The sequence below is a fragment of the Ambystoma mexicanum genome, chromosome 8 (genome assembly GCF_040938575.1).
Source record: "Ambystoma mexicanum isolate Mex_15411 chromosome 8, UKY_AmexF1_1, whole genome shotgun sequence".
In the NCBI taxonomy this organism is placed as follows: domain Eukaryota; kingdom Metazoa; phylum Chordata; class Amphibia; order Caudata; family Ambystomatidae; genus Ambystoma; species Ambystoma mexicanum.
Window position 1 is genome coordinate 1,081,061,149 of NC_090929.1, and position 23,062 is coordinate 1,081,084,210.

Consider the following 23,062-nt stretch of genomic DNA (forward strand, 5'->3'; position numbering starts at 1 on the left):
GTCTGCAGGAGCCAGCCACTGAAGACAGAATGCTGGTCGGGGGAGTGGGGGGGGCAGAGTCGTCTCTCCCCCCATACGCCCCCACCACCGCAGCCCCCATCTTTGTACAGATTAAAGTTTGTTTGGCAAGATAGACTCTTGGCCGTAATTCCCTAGAGGGGTGCATTTACTCTGGTGTGAGGGTGATTACGGGTACCTATATTTAAGCGGTACCCCTGTAAATTGGGCTACGTTTAAGATGGTTCCAGGGTCTCTCGTCCTCTTTTTGGTTGCAAACTGCATGCCGCCTTCTTCATTTAATAAAAAAAGAAATGGTAATTTGTTATCACATTTACGTTTTTTTTTCTTATACTTTGTTGGCTATTTGGCCATAAGTAATTTCTCCTTCTGAAACGCAGTGGTGTTGACTGAGCCAATGTTGGTTCCTGCAGCAATCCTCTGGTGTTCATTGGTTGTTGGCTTTGCACCTCATCCAGTTCCATCAGTCAACTTTTTTCCTGGCTCCAGATTATTACTTTATATCCAGGAATCGGAATGGGTGAGCACAGCCCTCTAACAAGGGTCTTTGCAACATTCAAACTTGGAGGTGGCTGTCCAATAGTGGACTGTCAGCTTTCCAGGAGTCTTGGGAGGATAGCTCAGGGGCTACGCGCTTGCCTTGAAACCAAGACGACATGGTGCAACACAGGTTCGTTCCCTGGTCCGTGCTTAGAAACCTCTGGGTATTAAATGCCTTATAAATAAAACATTACAAATTACAGGATCTGTTCAGCAACCGCCATGGCTATTGTGAAATTTGGATCGAAGGCAGACAACCCCATTCTTATTTCCTGCCAGCTGGAACACACTGATTCTCCTTACCAGGCTTTCCAAAGTTAATGCCATCTTGAACAGGACTTAATACCTGCGGAGTAGCCATTATTAGTGTATAATCCTACTAAATGCATTATGGCAGCTGAAAACGCAGCATGCAATGTTCCATCCAAAAGCAAATTAAAAGGTATCAACTGCCACGAGCCTGGTCAAGAAGAACATGAGTGACAAAGGTGTTACTTCTGACAAAATAAAGGGGACACAAAATGTCTTCAATCAGCACTCTGTGGAAGATTAATTTGTGCTGCACAGGAAAAATGTATAAGTTATAAAAAAAGGATGACCTCCCCTACACTGGTATGCACATGGTCTATCCAGTGCACCCCAAAATGCATAGGAAAGTGGCCTGAGGGGAGCTGGCAGCACTTCACACAAGATGGGGGTAGCTAACATAAGATAAACAGATGCCAGAGTACTCAGATGGGTTTACCAGTACTGATAACCCAAAATGGTGGCCCAGTGTCCAGAAAAAAAAGGAATGAAGTGAGGGAGTCAGGTTATGGAAATCCACTCACCTTCCATGTCAATAAATACATCTGTAAAATCCAGTAGTAGTGCTGGGGTGCTTAATAGAAGTATGGAGAAGATTTGCAAAAAGCATCTCCATAACAATCATCCTCTGCTATGGCTTTTAGGGGTGTGCCTGATGGTCTTTTGGCCTACTCCACTAGATGCTGTGTGCCACTTTGCCCTGCAAAGGGAGTCCCTGCTTTGGACATTGGCCTAGTGGCTGCAGTGACTTCACTGCACATATTTGCCAAACATTGTAGCCTGGATCCTTGTCTGGTCAGGACACTTGCTCTGGTCGAGCAGTCCTCCAGAGTTTTCTGATGTAGGTGGTGGTTTCTTGCTCTCCTCGCCCCTGTATATTTTCTTTACTCCTTTGGGAGTCTAAGATCAGGCATTTGTATGAGGAACTGATGAGATTTCCAAAATTCGCCCTGGTGGGAGAATTGTGGGAAGCCACCCTATTTATGGTAATAAGGGAAGACGGAGAGGTTAGCCAAAACCCTGCTCCACCAAAGCAAGTGTCCTGACCAGACAAGGATCCAGGCTGTAATGTTTGGCAAACATGTGCAGTGAAGCCACAGCAGCCACTGGGCAAATGTCAAAAGCAGGGACTCCCTTTACAGGGCAATGTGGTTGACAGGCTTCTAGTAGACGAGCAGTCAAGGCTTAGTCTCAGGAAAAGTGTGAGAGTGGTTCAATGCTACAATGAGTCCACACAGGCCAACACCTAAGAATTCAAATTAGATAGTAAGTCTATTAAAATAAAATTATTTATTCAGCCTTTAGTTACACACTAAACATATAAAAATCACATGTCAGTATTGTCAATCAAAACCATATATAACATTTATACACATTCTCCACTAGGATAATAAAGTTGCATATGAACTAGTTACCAGTGTTCAACAGGGGAGTACTCTGATGCAATGAAAATAGGTAGAAATAGTCAGAATAAAGCACTAGTGCAGCTTCCCTCATCTTAGGAATTCCAACCCTAAAATGGTATATAGGACCTTGTGCAAAAAAGTCGCAAATTCCAATTTATAGCCTCTTCAGGTAAGGTATTCAAAAATTATGCAGTGGGCTGGTGGTGGTACTTAAAAGTTAGATAAGTACTATACTATTGACCAGTTATGACTTAGGAAAGGATCCTTAGCCCAGGTTCGTTGACCAGAGGCCAGTCCAGATCAAGTTGGGGACAAGGACTTTCTTTAGAATGTTACCCTATGGAGGACGGTGGGTACACAAACCGGTATGTTAATTTACCCCCTGACTCAGATTATTCCCCATACCACTGTTGGACCTCTAGAAACCTTTGGGGATGCAATCTTCTGCACTTGGTTCCGGTGAGGAAAGTTAAGGGTTAGTGGGTGTTGAGGTCCCTTTCCGGGTCAGGAGATGGTTGTGTGTACCTCAGCAAACATATAACAAACATTCTCCACAAATTCCACTATGCGCTCCAAATTGTAGTTTTTCAAAAATCGAGACTTTTTCAAAGTAATCCAATTTTTAATGGGTATTTAATTTTGTGATTAATCATCCGTTAGGAACATGATAATTCGTTTTCTTTCACATCAATTTAGCACATCATATTTCTTGCTTGTAGAAATGGTACATCCTCTTATTTCTTTATTTTCAGAAATAGTACACCCTCTACACGTGTTTCCCCATGTTTAATTCCACATGGTTCATCAGGAGGGATATGTAATTATAGGCGCTTTTTCACTATAAAAAAAGGGAACAAGACCAATATTGTACTTAGTATGTTGCCCCAAGTATGCCCTTTTTCAGTTGTTAGTATATACAGATATCAAAATTACTTACACATTGGTTCTTTATCCTTTGTCCTCATTAAGTGTAAATCCGCCAAGTTTGGCAGCTAAGTAGTCTGATGTGTAATCTCTAAAAGGAAACAGGACTATTTTAGAGTCAGAATACAAGGATGTATTCATGTTCTAGATGTATGTTTTCTAAATGGTTCGGGGCTTACCTGAGATCTTTAATTCTTTAGAGTTGTATATTCATGGCTCCATTCTGCAGAGATGCACCGGTTTCGAGTGTTCGATGCATCTCCCAGAATGGCCGCCATTTGTATCGCGTCCGTTGCGTCACGACGCCACGTAATGACGTCATGACGCTCCGGGAGCGAGCCGATCGCCATTTTGGATCGGGAGTGCCCTTTCTGTAACAAATATTGTTCGCGGTGAGTAAACAACAGGATAATTTCATTTTTTGTAACTGGCTTGGTTAAACCTCGCACAGTTTGTCGGGTTGGAGACATTGTCTTGTAACTTGTTTGTTGACTTTCCATAGGTGTCAAAAATTATGACCTATCATATATCAATATGTCACACTTTACAACATTGGAGAGAAAAAGTATCTTGATTTATATTATTTGCATTAGCACAATTTTTAAAGATGACGTATATACAATCTACAAGAAATGGCCCATTTCTGTATCTGAGTTCAGACCAGTATTACAGCAGTCAAATATGCAAATCCATTTAGCTTCACATTGGCGAAGAAATAAACATTTGGAGACAGCAACTGCAAAATTTCTGAAAAGAGGATACAGCAATAAACAGCTGAATGAAGCGATATCTAAAGTCAAGCAATGGAACCGTTCAGACCTCTTGCTCGAAAAAAAGAAACAGGATCTTGTGGCAAAACAAGACAAAAAAATCAGATTTGTAACAACATACAGCACGGACAATAAAATCCTAAGGAAAATTCTACAAAAACACTGGAATATACTAACATTAGACAATGATCTCAGAAACTACGTTGGGGATCAGCCACTCATCACTAATCGAAAAGCAAAAAATCTAAAGCAAATGTTATGCCCATCACACTTTATTGAAAAAATACCATCAAAAGGAATAAGTCAAATCTGGTCAGAAGAAAAACTACAAGGCTTTTTCAAGTGTGGTCAATGTAATTATTGCAAGTTTGCGGAAAAGTGTAAAAAAACAATTACTCTGCCCAACGGCAAAATATACACGATAAACCATTTCATGAATTGCAATACGAACTACATAGTCTATGCTGTCACCTGTATATGTACCAAGACCTATATAGGAAGCACTGTGAGGCCTTTGAAAATCCGGATTTCAGAACATTTGAGATCAATCAAAAACAGAGACATTAGATACCCTTTGGGAAAACATTACCTAATGGACCATCCAACACAAGATACAGATGGCATAAGATTTTTTGGAATTGAACATGTTAAAATAGGCCAAAGAGGAGGAAACAGAGAACAAAAACTTCGCCAATGTGAAGCTAAATGGATTTGCATATTTGACTGCTGTAATACTGGTCTGAACTCAGATACAGAAATGGGCCATTTCTTGTAGATTGTATATACGTCATCTTTAAAAATTGTGCTAATACAAATAATATAAATCAAGATACTTTTTCTCTCCAATGTTGTAAAGTGTGACATATTGATATATGATAGGTCATAATTTTTGACACCTATGGAAAGTCAACAAACAAGTTACAAGACAATGTCTCCAACCCGACAAACTGTGCGAGGTTTAACCAAGCCAGTTACAAAAAATGAAATTATCCTGTTGTTTACTCACCGCGAACAATATTTGTTACAGAAAGGGCACTCCCGATCCAAAATGGCGATCGGCTCGCTCCCGGAGCGTCATGACGTCATTACGTGGCGTCGTGACGCAACGGACGCGATACAAATGGCGGCCATTCTGGGAGATGCATCGAACACTCGAAACCGGTGCATCTCTGCAGAATGGAGCCATGAATATACAACTCTAAAGAATTAAAGATCTCAGGTAAGCCCCGAACCATTTAGAAAACATACATCTAGAACATGAATACATCCTTGTATTCTGACTCTAAAATAGTCCTGTTTCCTTTTAGAGATTACACATCAGACTACTTAGCTGCCAAACTTGGCGGATTTACACTTAATGAGGACAAAGGATAAAGAACCAATGTGTAAGTAATTTTGATATCTGTATATACTAACAACTGAAAAAGGGCATACTTGGGGCAACATACTAAGTACAATATTGGTCTTGTTCCCTTTTTTTATAGTGAAAAAGCGCCTATAATTACATATCCCTCCTGATGAACCATGTGGAATTAAACATGGGGAAACACGTGTAGAGGGTGTACTATTTCTGAAAATAAAGAAATAAGAGGATGTGAGGGTATACTATTTCTGAAAATAAAGAAATAAGAGGATGTACCATTTCTACAAGCAAGAAATATGATGTGCTAAATTGATGTGAAAGAAAACGAATTATCATGTTCCTAACGGATGATTAATCACAAAATTAAATACCCATTAAAAATTGGATTACTTTGAAAAAGTCTCGATTTTTGAAAAACTACAATTTGGAGCGCATAGTGGAATTTGTGGAGAATGTTTGTTATATGTTGATTCAGGCATTGGTCAGTCGCAATGTCCTCCGCTCCGCATGCAGCAGACAAACAAATACAGTGAAATAATACACAAGAATTGAACAACCAAGGTAGCTCGTTACAGTTGCTCAGACTGAATTCCTTTTTACCTCAGCAAACAGTTCCAGTCAGCTTCCAGAAGAAGACCCCAAATAAAGAACGCTGACAACTTCTGTGGTGCAGACCACCTCAGGACACCTTGTGGGAATGAAGGATTGTTGCAACAAAGGTCACCACAGTCCGATGGCGACAAGCGATTATACAGCAGTGATCGCAGAAGTAGTCCCAGCACAGCTTCCCTTGGAGTGAGACAGTTGAAATTGAGAGAGCAACTTGTGGCATAAGGTGAAGATCTGCAAAGTTTGCAGTAGCCAAGGTCAGTCCACCGGGTGGCCCAGAGACACTTGGGTGCCTCACAATGCATGGTTGCTCGAGCAGGGATCAAGACTGGTTGTTCACACCAGTTGAAGCACCAGCAAGGGTCTTCTGAGATCAGGGGCAGAGGAGCAGGGCTTTGCTGGGTCAATCACTAGAATCGATGCTCTGCCTTTGCAGGGGTTGACTTCAGGTACTCAGTGGACTGCTCTTCTTCATAGAAGTCTTCATTCCAACGATGATCTGATTAATGATTGCAAGAGCCCTCCTTTTATCCAAGATTCAGGATGCTAGCTAGCCCAAACCCACCAATGGTAATGATCTGCACTATTCAAACAGGAAGGGGTTGTCCATTCCTGGACAATGACTGGTCATCACATCCATCCAGCAACAGACTTTTGTGTGCCACTGGATATGTTATAAGTGACACACACCCAAGTCAAAGCTCAGCATATAGGGCACAACTGAAATCCTTATTTATTTTTGTCTAAAAGTTCAATATTCTGAACGATATACCACTCATATCACACCCTTCTCCTGGAACCCCCCCCCATTCACACTGAACCGGGCTGGTTTGCAAAGGTAAATATTTATTTATGTATTTAAGATGTAATCACAATATGTTTTAATAGATAAACAACAATCACCAATGGGGTGACGGAACACTGAATAATATCGTTAGTACACTAGGAATAGGTAATAAGCAAAACAAATGCAGCACAGAAAATAATACTTTTGTGTTGGTTCAGGTCAGATAGCACTGTGGTTAGAGGTTCCCTCTGCAACACCCCTCAACCCCACCCAATACGCAGAGTAAAGAGAAGGGAGGAGAGAGCAGGTATTCAGTAATATCACCAATCAAACAGAATATCAGTCCCACATTCCCCCAGCAAAAACAAGAGAAAAACGGAATTGACTGTCCAGCTGTCAGAATGGCTTTTAAAATTATTTTTAGAATTGACTGGGCAAAACACCAAATGTGGTCAAAAACACTTAAATTGCTAAATATTCTTATGGGAGCCGCTTTGAATAGTTGCACTCAAACACAAGCAATGATTTAGTTCAAAGAAAACATTTGAGATCTTAAAATCCAAGTTAGAAGCAGTTTAGAACTATTTTACACATGTAAAATCTTTCAAATCTTTAAATTCATGTGAAACTTTTAATTGCGGGTTATTCGCGATAACGGTTTTGGATAGCTATGGACGTTGGCTACAAGTAGGAGTTGAAATTGTGTTTCTATCACAAAAACTGAGGGAGTTACAGAGGTTTTAGTAAAGGTTGTTTTTGCGAGATATGGAAAACAGGAATGCACTTTGAATTGACAGATAGGTTTTCTTATGCTATATTAAAGACTACCAAAAAGTAGAATGCCACACAGGAAGGTCATTCACAGCCGCTCATAACGGTTCAGGTGTGATACACTGCGTTCTGTTAGGTTTGGGAATTATTTTCTTAACCAATAAATAGGAAGTTAGGGTTTACGAACACATGAGAGAAGAGTCTGTGCAAAGATAGTTCTAACAATAATGGTTCGGAATGAAAGATAGGATGGGTTTAAGATAGGGACAAGACTGTGCAAAGTACATATGCTATGGGAAACAGTTCCTCCTATTTATACTCACAGGATACGTTTTTAAATGGGACCGTCGGCTCTGTTCAGGATTGGGTCTGGTCTAGGAAAAACAGCACATCAGGCACGGGACTGGAACAGGATTGGCACAGGATCTGCTCTCCTACTCTGTGGGTATTTAGATCAGCTGGATGGCGAGTTCCTCAGGCAGGCCTAGTGGTGGCAAGCCAGAGAATTTCTTGATACTGGTTCAAAAAGGCCTTCTCGCACCACACAGCGCTTTACTGAGTGGAGATAATACATTTGAGGATTGGGGCCTTGCTGGAAATCAATAGTCTCTATTGCTGGCAAGAGATTTTGGCATCTTGATCTGGAAGAATATTTGAAGCTGGTTGTAAGAAGCTGGATCAGAGTGTTTCGCCGGAATCAGGAAAGTGGCTGGATCAGAGATTCCCTATTTGCTGTCAGCTGTCTCTATTTATGCCTTAAAAATGACATAACAAAGGGGTGAATGGACCAGCTTAGCTAAGCTTGCCCCTGTGAAAGGTGATTGGGTCCTCTGCCTTGATAGGAGAGAATAAGTGTGTCATCTTTATGGTATAATTTTATGATGCTGAGACTCCACCCTTAGCCACTGGAACAGTCTAATTTTGGCAAAATACATATTTACACAGGTGCAACCTCGATAAAAATCACATACACCGATTGCATATTTTATGGAGTATCTGCTCGCCCTTTTTGTTATGAACACAATTTCCAATTTTTCTGTAAATTTCCACAAGTGTGCGTGTTTAACATAGGGATATGCGTGTACATTTTCACAATTCTAACAGTAATACATTTTGCATACAACCCCATATCTTGCCATTCCTGTCCAGAACATGTCACACAGTTCTGCCGCCTCTACACATGTGCAGCCAGAAATTAAATGAACAACTCAATCATTTTTATATTTTTCACCATTTTGAATAGTGAGTTATAAGTCTTTTAAAAAGTGTTCTTTGTTCATGTTAAGCAACAGATGGTCGCTTGGCTCCGCCTCTTTTTGTCTCCCTGCAGTCCAGGAGCATTCTCCTCATTGTTTGTTCCTTCCAGAGGCCATTTACGACCCTCTTCACACTTCGTTTCCTGAGCTGCAGCCTTGTCATTGTTCCTTTGCTCTCTGTAGACCAGATTCTGTCTTAACCTGCAATTAACTCCTCTCCGTGAGTTTCTGCGAGGGGACGACCCTCCTTCTGGGAGAAAAACTTGCTTTCCCAGTTTTTTTTCAACTTCAGCCAAGCTAATTACTTCTTAAACCTAACAAAACCCACATTTGTTGCATCACATACAAATACATTTCTTTCTTGGCCTTTAAATCTGTGGAATCAAAAACACAATCCTGTTTGCTAATTCAGCAGACTTTTGAGTTTTAGATCATTTTAAAGCTGCCTTAGTACTCCTCTGACAGCTGTCATTCAGGTCGCCCCGGGTACTGCATCCCGATTTTGGCATAGAGGCTGTCAGATTTCAGATTTTGTATGTTTCACAATGTTTCATTTGATCCATGAATTTTAGCACCTGGCAAGATTGGGAATGTTGAAAAGTGTTGTGTTATAGGCATTTTGGAGTTTTTGGGCAACAAAACAAATGACAATTGTAGGCACATTTTTGGGTTTCATTTGCAAAGTGCTGCTTCTCTCTCTGCACTCTGTTTGTTGGTCACGGAGCCCAGTGGCACATTTTTGCAGGGTGTGCTCTATTCCACTGCACATGCACCATGGGTGGCAGGTTGTGCATCCCTCTTTTTGTGTGCTGAAGCACACGTTTTTGTAGGTTTTTGGCGCGCACAAGGGTTTTACCACCATTGTTGCTGTTTCTTTCCCCATAACTGGCAGGGTGATGCCACGGAGCACAGCGGAGTGGGTCAATACATCCCACAATGTATCGGGACCAGGCATTCTCCAGCATGGGGTCTCGCATGGATTTACATGCTCATGAATATTCCCTGTCGTCAGGCAGGGAATCCTTAGTAAACAAAAAAGCAGTTTCGCTTTAGCCTGAAAACTGCTTGTCTCCTCTATAACCAATCAGTGACAGCCGTCTCCCTAAGCTCCACCCCGGGTGGCTATCTTCAGATTTTTACTGCACAGTTGTGTTGGGAGTCCTCTGAATTGCCCTTCGAACATTTTGCTGTTTTTCAAACCTTTTCGGATAAATGTGTTATTTTTCTTTCTGATTCTTTCCATCGTTGACCGTTGTTCGACTACTGGTAGCGTGGATCCGTTGCCAAAAAAAATGTATGTTCATCACTGGATCTTCGCTTCAAGTTTTGGAAGGCCTAGGCTGGGGGCTTACCTCACACCTCAACCATGTCCGAGGAAAGCAAGAGGAGTCTTTTCAAGCTTTGCGAGAAATGTGGACTCTGTAATGTCAACGTCAAGGATCGGCATGCCTGCATCCAGACCACAATGAGGATGGATGCAAGGCCTGCCACGGATTCCGGGCGAAGACGAAGCGGGACCGCTATCGAAGGTTGGTGGCATGGCTCGAGGGGGGGGCCTCTGGCTCAGCCTCCGGGGTGCAGCCATGCCTCATCCAGGACCGGCCAGTCCCATGAGCGTGCTCCCTCTGAGAAGAGGTTGAGGTACTTTGAGGAGGCCCCTTCCCATAGGATCCAAAAGAAGGCTAAACACCACACTGCTGATCCTGCAAGGGCCTAGTTTGGGGAGGACTCATTCCCCCATCTCCATTGTCGTTCAGGTTGAGCCTGTTGGTGGGGGGGGTACCTTTCACGAGTAACGAGTAAGTCCTTGACCCCCCCCCCCTCACAAAGCATGGATCTTTATCCAAGGACAAGTCTATGAAGAAGTCTTCAGGTGCATCGAAAGCCCTGCCGACGGCCTCCTCATCCACCAAGACCGCAAATTTGTCGACAACGGCTTCATCTGCAAGGGACGTCCACCTCATCAACGACCACAGCCCGGTCTATGACAACATCTGTATCCACTTGGTCAACGACCTTCGTTCCTTCATCGAAGGAAGACACGATTACTACTGTGGTTTTGACGATCAAGACAACAGCGACTCCCAGGGTGGCCCTGCCTCTGCGGCCTGCTGCGGCAGAGACTGTTCTGCCCACGAGCAGAGGAGGTTCTTGTCAGGGCACTGGTGCTTATTGTCGACATGTTCGCGTAAGATGCGGACAGGACCAGGGAGCTGCTACCGCCTACAAAGTTTCTCCCCAGGTCAGCGAGGATGTCTCCACACATCTATACAAGGTCTGATGACCACCACTTGCCCAGGGACTATTACTCCGACCACAAGGGAGGCCTCAGCCCCATGTCCCGTGTGGGTTTCTCTGTGGGGGAAGCTGGATCTGCTGTTTCGCCCTGCAAGGCATGCTAGCCCGGGCCAGCTACTCCTTTTGCACCTCAGCAGCACCTAGACACATGCCGCTGGACCTTGTTACTGCCCTCTTACTGCCGGCTGCCCCGGTGCAGGGTCCAGTTTTCAGCCCTACTAAACCACTGGCTGGAAATCTCCCAGGCCTAGTCCACTAAGGCTTCAGCGCCTGCCATGCTGACACGAAGCGACAGCCTAGCCCTTCAAGGCCGAGCCGCCAACCTTCACCTCCGCAACAGACACAGCCCCCTGAGGCATTTAACCCTGGTGTTGGAGGAGCCACCAAACACTGGCACAGATACTGATACGGACACTACAGCGACACATTAGGATGAGTATGATGTCACAGCTGAAGAGGAGCCTTTGGGTGCCAATGAGCTAGCCAGAGCTCCTTCCATGCCATGATCTCGAGGGCATCCCCTCTCTTCAATTTGGTCCTGGAGGAGGGGGAAGGACGACGTCTGGGAGGTAGACTTGGCCTTCATGAAAACGCCCAGTACCGCTCCTCCCAAAGGAGACGAGTTGGGAAAAAAAGTACAAGGTCTTGGGCTCGGCCTCCAGTCGCTTGAGATCGCAGACTTCTCTAGACTCTGTGGTGTCTGCCACCGCCAGGAATAGCTCCTAAAAGCCATCATCCTCGGCCATGGTGCCTCCGAACCAGGAGGGGAAGCAGCTTGATGCAGTGTGGAAGTACTACATTTACTCTGCAGCCACCACTGTCAATACCCTGGCCATCCTGTCACGTTATGACCGGGAGCGCTGGCATAAGCACAGCCCAATCTTGGACTGCCTCCCGGACGTCAAGAAGGCTGATGCCCTGGCGCTGTTCTAGGAGGGCAAGGTGGCCTCGAACCACGCCATCATGGTTGCGTTTGATATTGCAGACTCTGGGTTTCGCCAGATGAGCAATGGGGTGGCCCTATGGCGCCAAGGTTGGCTGAAGGCCACAGACGGTTGTACCGTTGAAGGTGGTGGACATGCCTTTTGATGGAGACAATTTGTTGGAAAAGGCTGTGGATGAGACCCTACAATCGATTAAGACAGACACACAGGCGGCATGTTCTCTTGGGACACTGAGACAAAGGAGATTGTCCTTTCGTTCATCAAGAGGGGGGGAAGTCCGGCACATCTTCCAAGGGGTACTTTGCACCCTATCGCCAGCCCTCTCGTTCAGCCACCCAGGAGGAAGCCTACAGGGTCCGCTCGCAAGACTTCGGCAGCAGAGGTCAGCAATGTTGTGGTCGACCGCAGGCCAGGACGCAGACGCCCAAGCAGGCCTGAACCAGCCGCAGACCTGAGCCCCCACTTTCACAACCCAGTGGGCTGCCAGCTAGCAAGGTTTGTCGACCAGTCGAAGTCCATCACCACAGAGAAATGGGTGCTGGACGTTCTTCATTAAGGGCACACCTTGGAGTTCTAACACAGGTGCCCTCACATACCTCTTGTGGTGCATCAAGACTTATACTTGACTCAACTGCTTCAGGAGGTTCAGTCCATGTTAAGGAAAGGGGTAATAGAGCCAGTCCCTGAGCGCCTACGGGGCTCTGCATTGTACTCAAGATTCTTTCTGATATGGAAGAATTCAGGAGGGTGCAGGCCAATCCTTTAAAGTCCCAGAAGTTCACGGTGGTCATGTTGCAGCATGCACTCGACCAGCTGGAGGAATTAGATTTCCTGGCGACTTTAGTGCTGGAGGACGCCTACTTTCATGTCCCCATTCACCCACAACATAGTAAGTTCCTGGGATTTGTGTTCCAGGGACAGCACTATCGATTCAAAGATTCAAACTGGTATTTTGGCTTCATAGCCTCCCAGACTACATCGTCACAGATTGAGGATCCCAATTTGTTTCGAGGTTTTGGAAGGAAATCACCCCATTACTTTCAATCACCTTAAATCATACCACAGTCTACCATCCTCCCTGAGACGACCAAAAAGGAGGAGGCAATCTGTTAATTGGTCAATAATTATGCTGTTACGCCACTGATATTGGGTGGCGCTTCTTCCATTAGATGAATTATTATACTTCCATATGTTAAACCCCCTTCCACCTCTCTAATGGATTCCATCCAAACTCGCTCCCTTTGTCCTATACCAAAGGCTCTGTAGTACGTACAACTCTGGATTTTGTGCATTGATTGCAGAAGGGCCTGCAGGATGCAACCATACACTTGAAAAAGGCCCAGACCATGAAAAAACATGCTGCTAAGAAAAGACAGAAAGCCCCACCCTGTAAGAGAAAGGACCTTGTTTGGTCATCAACAAAAAATATACGTATACCGTCTAGTTCCAGGAAGATGAAGCTTTGTCACATCTGACCTTTTGCCATAGACACACAGGTCTCAATCCAGTGACCTTCAATTTAAGATTACCTGATACCTATAGGATCCATCCAGTCTTTCATGTGTCACTCTTTAAACCGGTCTTACACTCCAGAGTAGATCTGGATCAGCACCTCCATAAGCCACCGGAAGTAGGATCTCAGGAGTAATACAAAGTATAACAAAGACTCACGTAGAAGACGGGGAACCATACAATATTTGATTGACTGGGTTGGGTACAGTGCAGAAGACTGTTCTTGTGACTGCCAGAAATGTGTTTGCCCCTTGAAAGCTCATGGAATTCCATAATGAAAATCCTAACAAGCTGGGTTGTTTTGCAGTGGTATTTTCCCCAGTGAGGAGAGGCAGTAGAGGGTGACTTACTGTCAGGGTTCCGCCCCCTGCCACTTTCAGGGATCCCAGATTGTTTCCAGGTTGCCTGTCGCAACCCAGATGGATCCGCCGATATCAGGTGTGTCACAAGAGCATCCCGAACTATGGCAGACGCACACTACACATCTGTTGCCATGTTGACGTCCGCCCCACAGCATAAGAGCTTGCCACGAGAAGCCTCGGATCCCGCAACAACTGTGGAAGAACAGCATGCCTTTAGGATCGCTGTTCAGGATTTTACCAAGCAGGTGTTTAGCTTTGTTTGTGTTTTTTAAGTTGTGTTATAGCCATGATATAATGTCTGTTTGACACTTTCCTGAATCTGGGGAAGAAACAAAGACCATGATATTCTTCCTACCTACGTTCTATCCTATAAAGCCTTTAAGCAGACCTGATGGCACATAGAGCCGGTATCTGTTAAAAAGGGAATGAGGACTGGAACGTTGCCATTCCTTATTAATCCTTTTGCGATCTCATCCCGGCAAAGCCAAATTGCAAGAGATCCCGATCCGGGCCACAGAGCAAAACCTCTTTGCCATGGAACAGAGTGGAAATCTTGGTAAAATACATGAAGGGACCCTTCTCTCTTTCAGGTTTGGTGTAGTAACTTTAGGGATCTTTTCGAATTCTTACTGTCGGCAGAATATCAGGTGGATTTCCGTTCCGGAGATATGATGTAGATTCATGTCAAGGCCGTAGGAGCAGGTCTCCATCACCATTCTCTGTTTAGTGCTACTAAATTTCAGGCCGATAAACAAGTGCTCATTCTGGACCCCCCTCACCCCAATGCCCCCCTAGCAGGGTCGACCTCTTCATCCTGTAAACAGATGACATGCTCATTTAGAATGTTGGGGAATTTTTCTTCTGAAAATCTTACCCTTGTCCTGAGCCTCCCAGCACTACTGCTGTATTCACTGGGATTTTTTCATTAACTTTAAAGGTGTGTGTGTAGGGTCAGGATAGGGTTCAAAGCAAAAAGAAAGGGTGTCCGATAGGTTGAGCGCTCTCTGCTGTGATCTGAGCGTGATATGCAGGTCGCAGGTTCGAATCCTGGCAAGGCCAACTAAGCCTTTCATCCTTCTGAGGTCGATAAATGGGTACCAATTTCGGTTAGGTGATAATGTATGTAAATATGTGCTCTGTAAAGCACTTTGGATAAAGGCGCTATATAAATAACACATCATTATAAAAGTGGCAAAAAGGAAATCCTTCCTACAGCTATCATGCCCGAGGGTGATCTTTTTGGAAACTAACTGCAGGTGGGTCTTTACACTTCTTCCAATGGGAGCGAAGTGAACTCTCTAGGGGATTCACTGTTGCTCCCTTGGTAGAACATGTTAGCGTATGCATTTCCCTCTCTCCCTCTGATCCACAAAGTTCTTTGACATTTTTGGGTAGGCCAGTAATTGCCAGAATCACCTAATCGCAACACGTTGGCCAACATCACACTTGTTCTCTGACCTGGTCGGCAACTAGACCACATCTACTTCACCAAGTGCTTCACCCCGCCCACAATCTCTTTCCTTGGCACCTGAACAACTGACATATGGCCATTTTGGGTTATCGGGAAGCAATCGCCACCAGATCTCATAGAGGTAAATGGATTCTGCAATTGGATGCTCAACACATCCATGCATCCTTTACAAGCATCAGTATATCTTTCCCTTCAAGCTTAGTATGAAGCGTAACCTACCTGGCAGCTCTGGGGGAGCACCTGTCTGAAGAACAAATGATTATTCCACTTGCAAACCCAGTCATAGAGCGACACCTTGTGGGGCTGTTTCACCTCTTCCCAAACCATTTGAGTGTTCTGCTGAGTCTTGTTTACTGGAAAATAGCCTTCCTAGTACAGTTAATATCAGCCTATAGGGTTAGTGAATTACAGGCCTTCTCCTCAGAGGATCCTTATGTTTTTCACAGAGACCAGGTGGTGCTTGCTGCAGATCCTTCCTTTTTCCCAATAGTGATTTCAGGCTTTTAAATCAATCAAGAGATTTCACTTCCTGTTTCCGGGTCTTCAGATGGAGGCAGGCAGAATGCTTCACTGTCTGGACATTTGTAGAGCGCTGAAGTTCTATTTGGAGAGTACAAGTCCTTTGTGAGCATCAGACTGACTTTTTATCATGTTTTGTGGGGTGTCCCATTCCTGGCAGATGAGTAGCAAAAACGACCATACTGATCTGGAATGTTTCCTGCTTTACCATTAGCTTTGAGCTCCTAGAAAATGCCCTACGGTCAGAATGAATGCACTTTGACCTTGGCAAAAACCACAGCAGTATTTTTTTTAACACATTTTCCATTGGAGGCGATTTGTAAGGCAGACTCTCGGGCCACTCCATCGGCCTGCTACAGGCACTACTCGCTCGATAGCAGCTCTAGAATGGATGTCCAATTCAGGGAAGTAGTCCTGCACAACTCTTTTGCACACGTTTGGTTTCCTTTCACCCGTAGAGTGATAAATTGCTTGGTACTCTATCATGGGTGTGGAGGAAAGGGGAGGGGATGTAGGAGTAAGGAAGTTACTCATCGCAGTACTAATATACTCCTATTCCAAAGTCACCTTTACTTCATATACCCAATCTTCATCCCCCTAAAAATGTAACTAATCCTTCCAGTCGCCTCAACGGATAAATGGCCTTGAGGGTTTGGAGTGTGTGTGGGGGTGGAGTTGAGAGTGTGGCAGGGTCGACCTCTGCATCCCGTAAACAGATGAGGTGCTCATTTAGAATGTTAGGGAATTTGAGAGTGTGGCATCGTTCCGCGTGTGCAGCCTGCCTCTGTGCACATTTTTAAAGGGGAAGCGCAAGTTGCTGTGCTCAGTCTATGGTTCCGTCCCCACTCTGTGGGAACTCCATGAGTATGGCGGAAAGAGGACTTTTAACTAGGACCACTGTAGTCACTATGGTGAGTAACGTTTCCTATAGCTGCTTAACTACCCATACATTCTGTCATGTCTGGTTTCTAAAACCACAAGTGCATTTTCGCAGTGCCTCATCCTCTATATTGCCCTTAACTCACTGCAAGCTATTCCATCCTAGGACTGACGCACATAGAAGCAACTGTCAATGCCCTGGTTGATATAATCCATGGATATTGTACTTGCGAGCTTGACTGCATCAATATGGCCTCCAAGATCTACACACAGATGCTGCTCTGTCCTGTAAGTGCCCTTTTAGAGCTTTGTCTGCTTACTCTACCTGTTGAGCTTGAGTGGTTCCTTTGCTTTCAGAGCAGGTATCTCTAGCCTGTGCTACCCACGGATGAGGGTGATGCGGTGGGAGTACTCAGAGGAGCCTGTAAGATCCACTTGGCGTGTTGTGCTTTTATGTATGTATTACAAAGTAAGTCTTGTGCATGGGGTGACCTTTAGAAATGTACGCTACAGTTGTAAATAGAAATGAAAAAGTGCTTGCCTGTGTGTGTACGCGCTTGCGTGCAGGTGTGTATTGATAGTCTGGAAATTGACAGTCATAGTGCTAATTTGATTTGCTTTCCTTGTAAGTGAGTATCTTAATTTCTTTCAGGATCCTGCTGTTAGCTTTTCCTGTAAGCAGGCTCTGATAAGAGTGCTCAGACCCAGGAATTCTCGGCGCCATGTAACGCTGCCCTCTTCTCCTCGCAGCAACACACCTGTTGGTATGCATTATCCTTTTTCCAGGAGACTTGTGCTTATTTATGTTGCCCATTTGCAAATACCCGTCACTTAACCTGCAAAACAGTCAACTCCTATGCACTTCTTGAACATGTAACAGAACGTAGCACCTGAAAATGTTACCAAGAAGAAACTAATCAGTGAGCCATGGAAGCATTTGGAACGGTCTTGAGGTGAAAGTTTAAAAGGCACTTTTGAGAAAATTTGAGTTGGTTCTTGGGGTGAATGTCGGTTACGTAAGAGGGAGGCTGTGGGGCAGTACATAGAGAAAGAGGTTTTATTATTGAATCCGTTCAGGCCTTCTTGTCTGGGGTTCTATGAGTTTGCCTGACATACCAGAGAGTTGCGCTCAGTTAGATTTGTAGGTGGGTGTTATAATTGTCTTGGTACTTTTTGTGGTGTATGTTGATATGGCAGATTGTCATATTTTTGCTTGTACATGTGCGTGACCTTGTCATTTGCCCTAGGAGATAAGGACGATGAGGACGACGAAGATGCGGATGATAAAGTACAGAGTTCTGGGCTCTTGAATAGCGATCATGGGCGCACAGAAAGTCAAGAGCAGAATGAGGTGGACCATGGTGACTTTGAGATGGTGGTGAGTACGATCAGAGAGATAGAGCGGTTGGGCTGGTCAGGTGCAGATATTTGTTTTGGGGCTTTAAGCTTAATTTATATTTATGCTATTGGGGCTATTGAGGGAGATAATGCATCATGGTTGATGCTATCCTGTATAAAGTGAATGAAATACATCACTTAATAGAACGGAAAGTAATGGCTTCGGAGGGCTTGATAAGATCAGCCAATAATGAATATGGAGGGATAACAACCAAGTTATTTGTTTTATTTATTTATGTAGCGCTGCAGCCCGCGGGCATCGGAGCGCGTTCCATAGAGACAGGACATGAGGATTCAGAGGACGGGACAATGGTAGAACCAAACGTGTAGGTCAGATCGGGCTTAGTCCGTAGGTATACAGGTGCCTAGCATGGTATTATTTAAACTAGAAGGTCTTAAGTTGTTTTCTGAAGCATAGTCCTGACTCCCTCAATGGAAGGGTGACTGAGCAGTCTACTCTGCTTGGTTACTCTGAAGAGGAGAGGTGGCTTACCACAACGTACACCTTGCACACATCAGTACACAAGCAAAGGTCCACACAGTATATTACTGGAAATGTATAGTTCACCAGCATGGGGTCTGGCATGGATTCATGTGTTCATGATTATTCTCGTCATCAGGTTGGGAATCCTCAGTAAAAGAAAAAACAGTTACTGTATTTTTCCTCTAAACCAATCGCTGTCCTCTGGGTCATATTGCCCTCATCTGAAGACAGTCCTCTCCCTAAGCTCCACCCCTGTCGGCCATCTTCAGATTTTTACCACACGTTTCAGTGTTGGGAGTCCTCTTAATGCTATCCAAGCTATTTTCCTAATATTTTGAGTTTTTGTGTGAAATTTTAAAGTTTTTGACCGATATTTGGTTTGATCATTCAACTGGCAGCGGGGATCCACTATTGGTGAAGATCTTGCTACATAGAGGATCTATCATTGGATGAGAGAAAGGCCCAGTCTTGGGCCTACTTCGTGCCTTTTCGCCATGACCGAGGAGAAAAGATGCCTCTTCAAACTCTGCTCGAAATATGGACTAAGGAACGTTTTTGTGAAGGATCGACACCACAAATGTCTTTGCTGCCTGCATCTGGACCATGATGAGGAGGGATGCAAGGTGTGCTGTGGTTTTTCAAAAAAGACCAAGAAGGATTGCTACAGCAGGCTGGTGGCGTGGTTAAAATTGGGTAAGGCCTCTGACTCTGCCTCTGGGCATGGTTATGCTTCCCCCAGGACCGGTCCCACGATCAAACTCCCTCAGAAAAGAGGTTGAGGTCCTTTTAGGATGCCTTGCCCGTGGCGGTCCAAAAGAAGGCAAGGCCGCATGTCACTGATCCCAATGGGTTCGCTGCGGGTCCCGGCTCGGGAAGGGCAAGGTCGCCATCGCTGACCACATCTACAGTGAGCCTAATGGCGAGGGGTGCCCTCATTAAGAGAAAGTCCTTGACTCCTTCGAAACTCTGCTTGCCATCGGCAGACAAAGCGACGAAGGAGATGTCCAGAGTGTTTCCTTCACTGCCTCCATCGGCTTCTCAACCAACCAAGATAACACCATCATCAGTAGCGTCATCAACAGCCACGACCACATCGACGACAGCTGCTAGAACCCGTCGATGACCATAAACAGCCTCGTCGACGAACACTAGTTTGTCGAGGAGGGCAGACCATGAAGGTGGTGCCCACAGTCACAGCGACCGCTGCTCTGTGTGTCCCCCTCCTGGCATGGTGTGGGGTAACTGCCACAGCTTCAGCGAAGACCCCTGGAAAGGGGACAGCAGCCTTCCGCCCTCCCCCCCTCCCTGAAATCTCAAGAGGGCAAGGTGTAAAGCTCTGACGACCCCTAGGAGGGGCACGGAACAAGGGGCTGAGCCAAGTGTGCCAGGGAACGTTTATACTAGCTCTGAGACTGACCACCTGCACAAGGGCTACTATTCACACCACGAAGGGGGTCCGGGGCCCTTGTTGGTAGGTGGGTCACCGCAGGGTGAAACCAATCGTCTACCCCTCCAGAAGAGTCGTACCAGCCCGGAGCTTCCCCCTCTCGATCCTCCTACACCTCAACCATGGGACGTTTTGTTGTACATTTTGACCATTCTGCACATGCTGGTATCAGAAATCCGGCAGAGAATGCCGCTCACCCCGGGCCCTGCTCCGTCTAGTAGTCCTCCAAGACCGTCTTCCAAAAGCCCTTTTACGCGCAAGCCCAAGGTCAAAGGACCCTGATGGTCCAAGGCACCAACTGACACCACCACCTCCACCTCAGGATTTGACTCTCACAGGGGATCCTGCCACACACACAGGTACGGATATGGCGGCTACCGCAACGGACACATATGAGGCCGAGGACTTTGTGGCAGCGGATGGGGAGCCAGCAGGCAGGGATGACCCATGCCAGGGCCTCTCCGCCAATGAGGTTGGCTCCTTCCACTCCAGGGCCTCTGATCTTTTTCAACTGGTGCCTGAGGAGACGAAAAAGGAAGGTTTTTTTTTATCAACGTCATGAGTCCAGGTGGAAGACTATCATGCCTGTCCCCTTGTTGGATGATAACTGAGATGAAGGCCTAGCGCTGCTGAAGAATCAGCACACCACCCATACAGAGTCCCATACTCAACGCCCCCAGTCCCTCCCTCCTCCTCCAAGTACCTGGGGTCCCAGCCTCCACCTGACTCTGTGGTCTCAGCTGCTGCCAGGAAGCGATCTGCGAACCAGTCATCCTCGTCCACGGGGAAGAAGCTGGACGCTATGGGGGGAAGGGGATTATCCATATGGCTGCCAGCACCATTAAGGCCGCCAACACCTGGCCATTCTTTCCCGCTGCGACTGGGATCTCTGGTATAAACTGGGCCTGATTCTGGACTTCTGACCAGGCCACAATGAATCCGAAGCTCTTGAGATGTTCCAGAAAGGGGAAGTGGCCTCAGACCACCCCATCACCGTGGCTGTAGAGCTTGCAGACACCAGATTCTGTCAGATGGAAAACGGAGTGTCTCTTTGTCGACGGGGTTGCTGAAAGCCGCCAACTTCAGGCTGGACTTTCAGTTTAAGGTGTTGAGTAAATATAAGGGCGCCTGGCGGGGTCCTGATCTACCCAGGAGGGTACGTATACAAATAGCAAAATAATCAGGATGTGGGATCCTTCAAACACAAAATGCGGTTCTGAACATATGAGTTTATTTCAAAACCACAAGTATTATTCTTCAGTTAGTTCACAGAATTCGATAAGCACGAAAGCTCAAGGGAATGGACAGGAGTGATTGTATATGGTAGAAATACAAGGTAAGTATCAACCTCTTTGGTATTGAGGTACAAAGCTCCACCTATGAGCACAGTGATATATGTTAACAGTTTGAACAACATATATTTAAACGGAGTGCAACCGGGACAGGGGGTGGTCCAGGGCATGTTGTTAAGACAGGGTGTACACAACATTATCTAAAGGACATACACGAAGAAGGGTTTATGTAGTTGTGTCACGGGGGATCGACACAGGTGTGTTTCTGTCATGTAGGCAGGATTGTAGCCTGGATTGTGTTGGCCTTCATCAGGATAAACAAATGTGGTGCTGTCCGTACAATCAGCTGCTGTGGTAGCTGTGGTGATGCTGTATAAAGCCAATCCTTGGATTGTTGCTGGATGGTTGGTGCGAAAATGCACTTAGGGGAAGCCGTGGGTTCCTGATGTATCAGTTTCTGTCAGGATCCCAGTGGCTTGAGGAGGGCCTAAGAAGGTCTCTGATCGCGAGCCGAGAAAAACATGCATCGTCGGGGGTTCCGCAGCTAGAATTCACCAAAGGGTTTCTGGTAATCACACACTCAAACATTTAGACATTAAAGAACGTTTTAGAAGTTTGCCATAGGCTGTCAATAGGACAGTCCGTGGGCAGCCGTCGGTTTTAATAAAGTCTGGGGAAGCTGCAGAGGAGGTGCTTTCAGACTGGCAGCGGTGGAGGATAACCACCAGAGGAGATCCAGATAAATTGTTAGACAAGATTTAATGGCTTGCTGCTTTTAACCGCACTTTGTGAGACCACCGTTTTTTTTGCTGGCAGGAATGAGTTGTTGGTAGGTGAGGTTACTTTTAATAGTCCTTTAGCACTGCAACTCATATTTTTTTAATGGGATGTCCGTGTAGTCCCTATGTCTGCCACAGCAGGGGGTTAAGCCAGAATTGCTATATTGGGGATTCTAGGTCTCCTTTTTGGGGCCCCTGAACATTTTGCTTTTTTTTTTTTTTTTTTGGTTCCTTAGTCTTTGTTCTGTTGCCAGATGGACTTTTGAACTCCCCCTGACATTATGCCCCTTTTGACCTTATATCTGGTATATGGTGTTGCGTCACCCCTAAGGAATCCAGTCACAGAGGTGCCTCTCATCACGCTACATGGGTTTTAGGGAGTAGGTTGGTGGCAGCTATACTTTATTTTTGGTACCAGGGGTGCAAACCCTTTTACCGCATTTGTAGCCAGTGTACCATTTATGTAGTCGTTGAGTTACCAATGGGGATGTTTTAGTTCCTGCTCTATGCCATTTTGTGTCTCAGGTCTTTCCATTGCCTGAGTGACTGAGGTGGACTTAAAATGGTAGTTCTGACCAAGTGGGCTCTTTGTGAGCCCACAGGACCAATATGAAGGCTGCCACTAACTGGTTAAGGCCAGTATAAGTCCCTGGACTATCGCTCTCACTACCTGTGGAGGTGGCTATGGCAAAGTGGCAGTCCTACTGACCAACCAGTGTAGTTGCCCCTGCTGTACTCTCTTCCTTTCCTCTTCATGTTACTTTGAGGTGGCAGGACTGCCAACCTGTTGAAGGAGCTTTACTCTTAATTCCTGCCATTTCTGTAATTTTTAAAGTCCGCGGGTGGCAATACTTGCTAAGTGCAATGGCCTCGGCATATCCTGGTTTGGGATTTTTGCCAATAGAGGTCAGTCGTGACTTCTTGAAG

At 45.5% G+C, this 23,062-nt stretch overlaps 1 protein-coding gene across 6 annotated transcripts in view; it reads left to right on the top strand.

Moving 5' to 3' along the window:
- The window catches only part of UBR4 (ubiquitin protein ligase E3 component n-recognin 4), a 2,945,062-nt gene that overhangs the window by 1,676,530 nt on the left and 1,245,470 nt on the right, over window positions 1-23,062 (top strand). For 5 of the 6 annotated variants that reach the window (XM_069611069.1, XM_069611071.1, XM_069611072.1 and 2 more), the window contains 3 exons: window positions 16,902-17,023; window positions 17,388-17,499; window positions 17,983-18,113. In XM_069611069.1, coding sequence (XP_069467170.1) covers window positions 16,902-17,023; window positions 17,388-17,499; window positions 17,983-18,113 — 365 coding nt within the window. The remainder of the gene's footprint in view (window positions 1-16,901; window positions 17,024-17,387; window positions 17,500-17,982; window positions 18,114-23,062) is intronic. The other variant, XM_069611070.1, reaches the window with a different exon arrangement.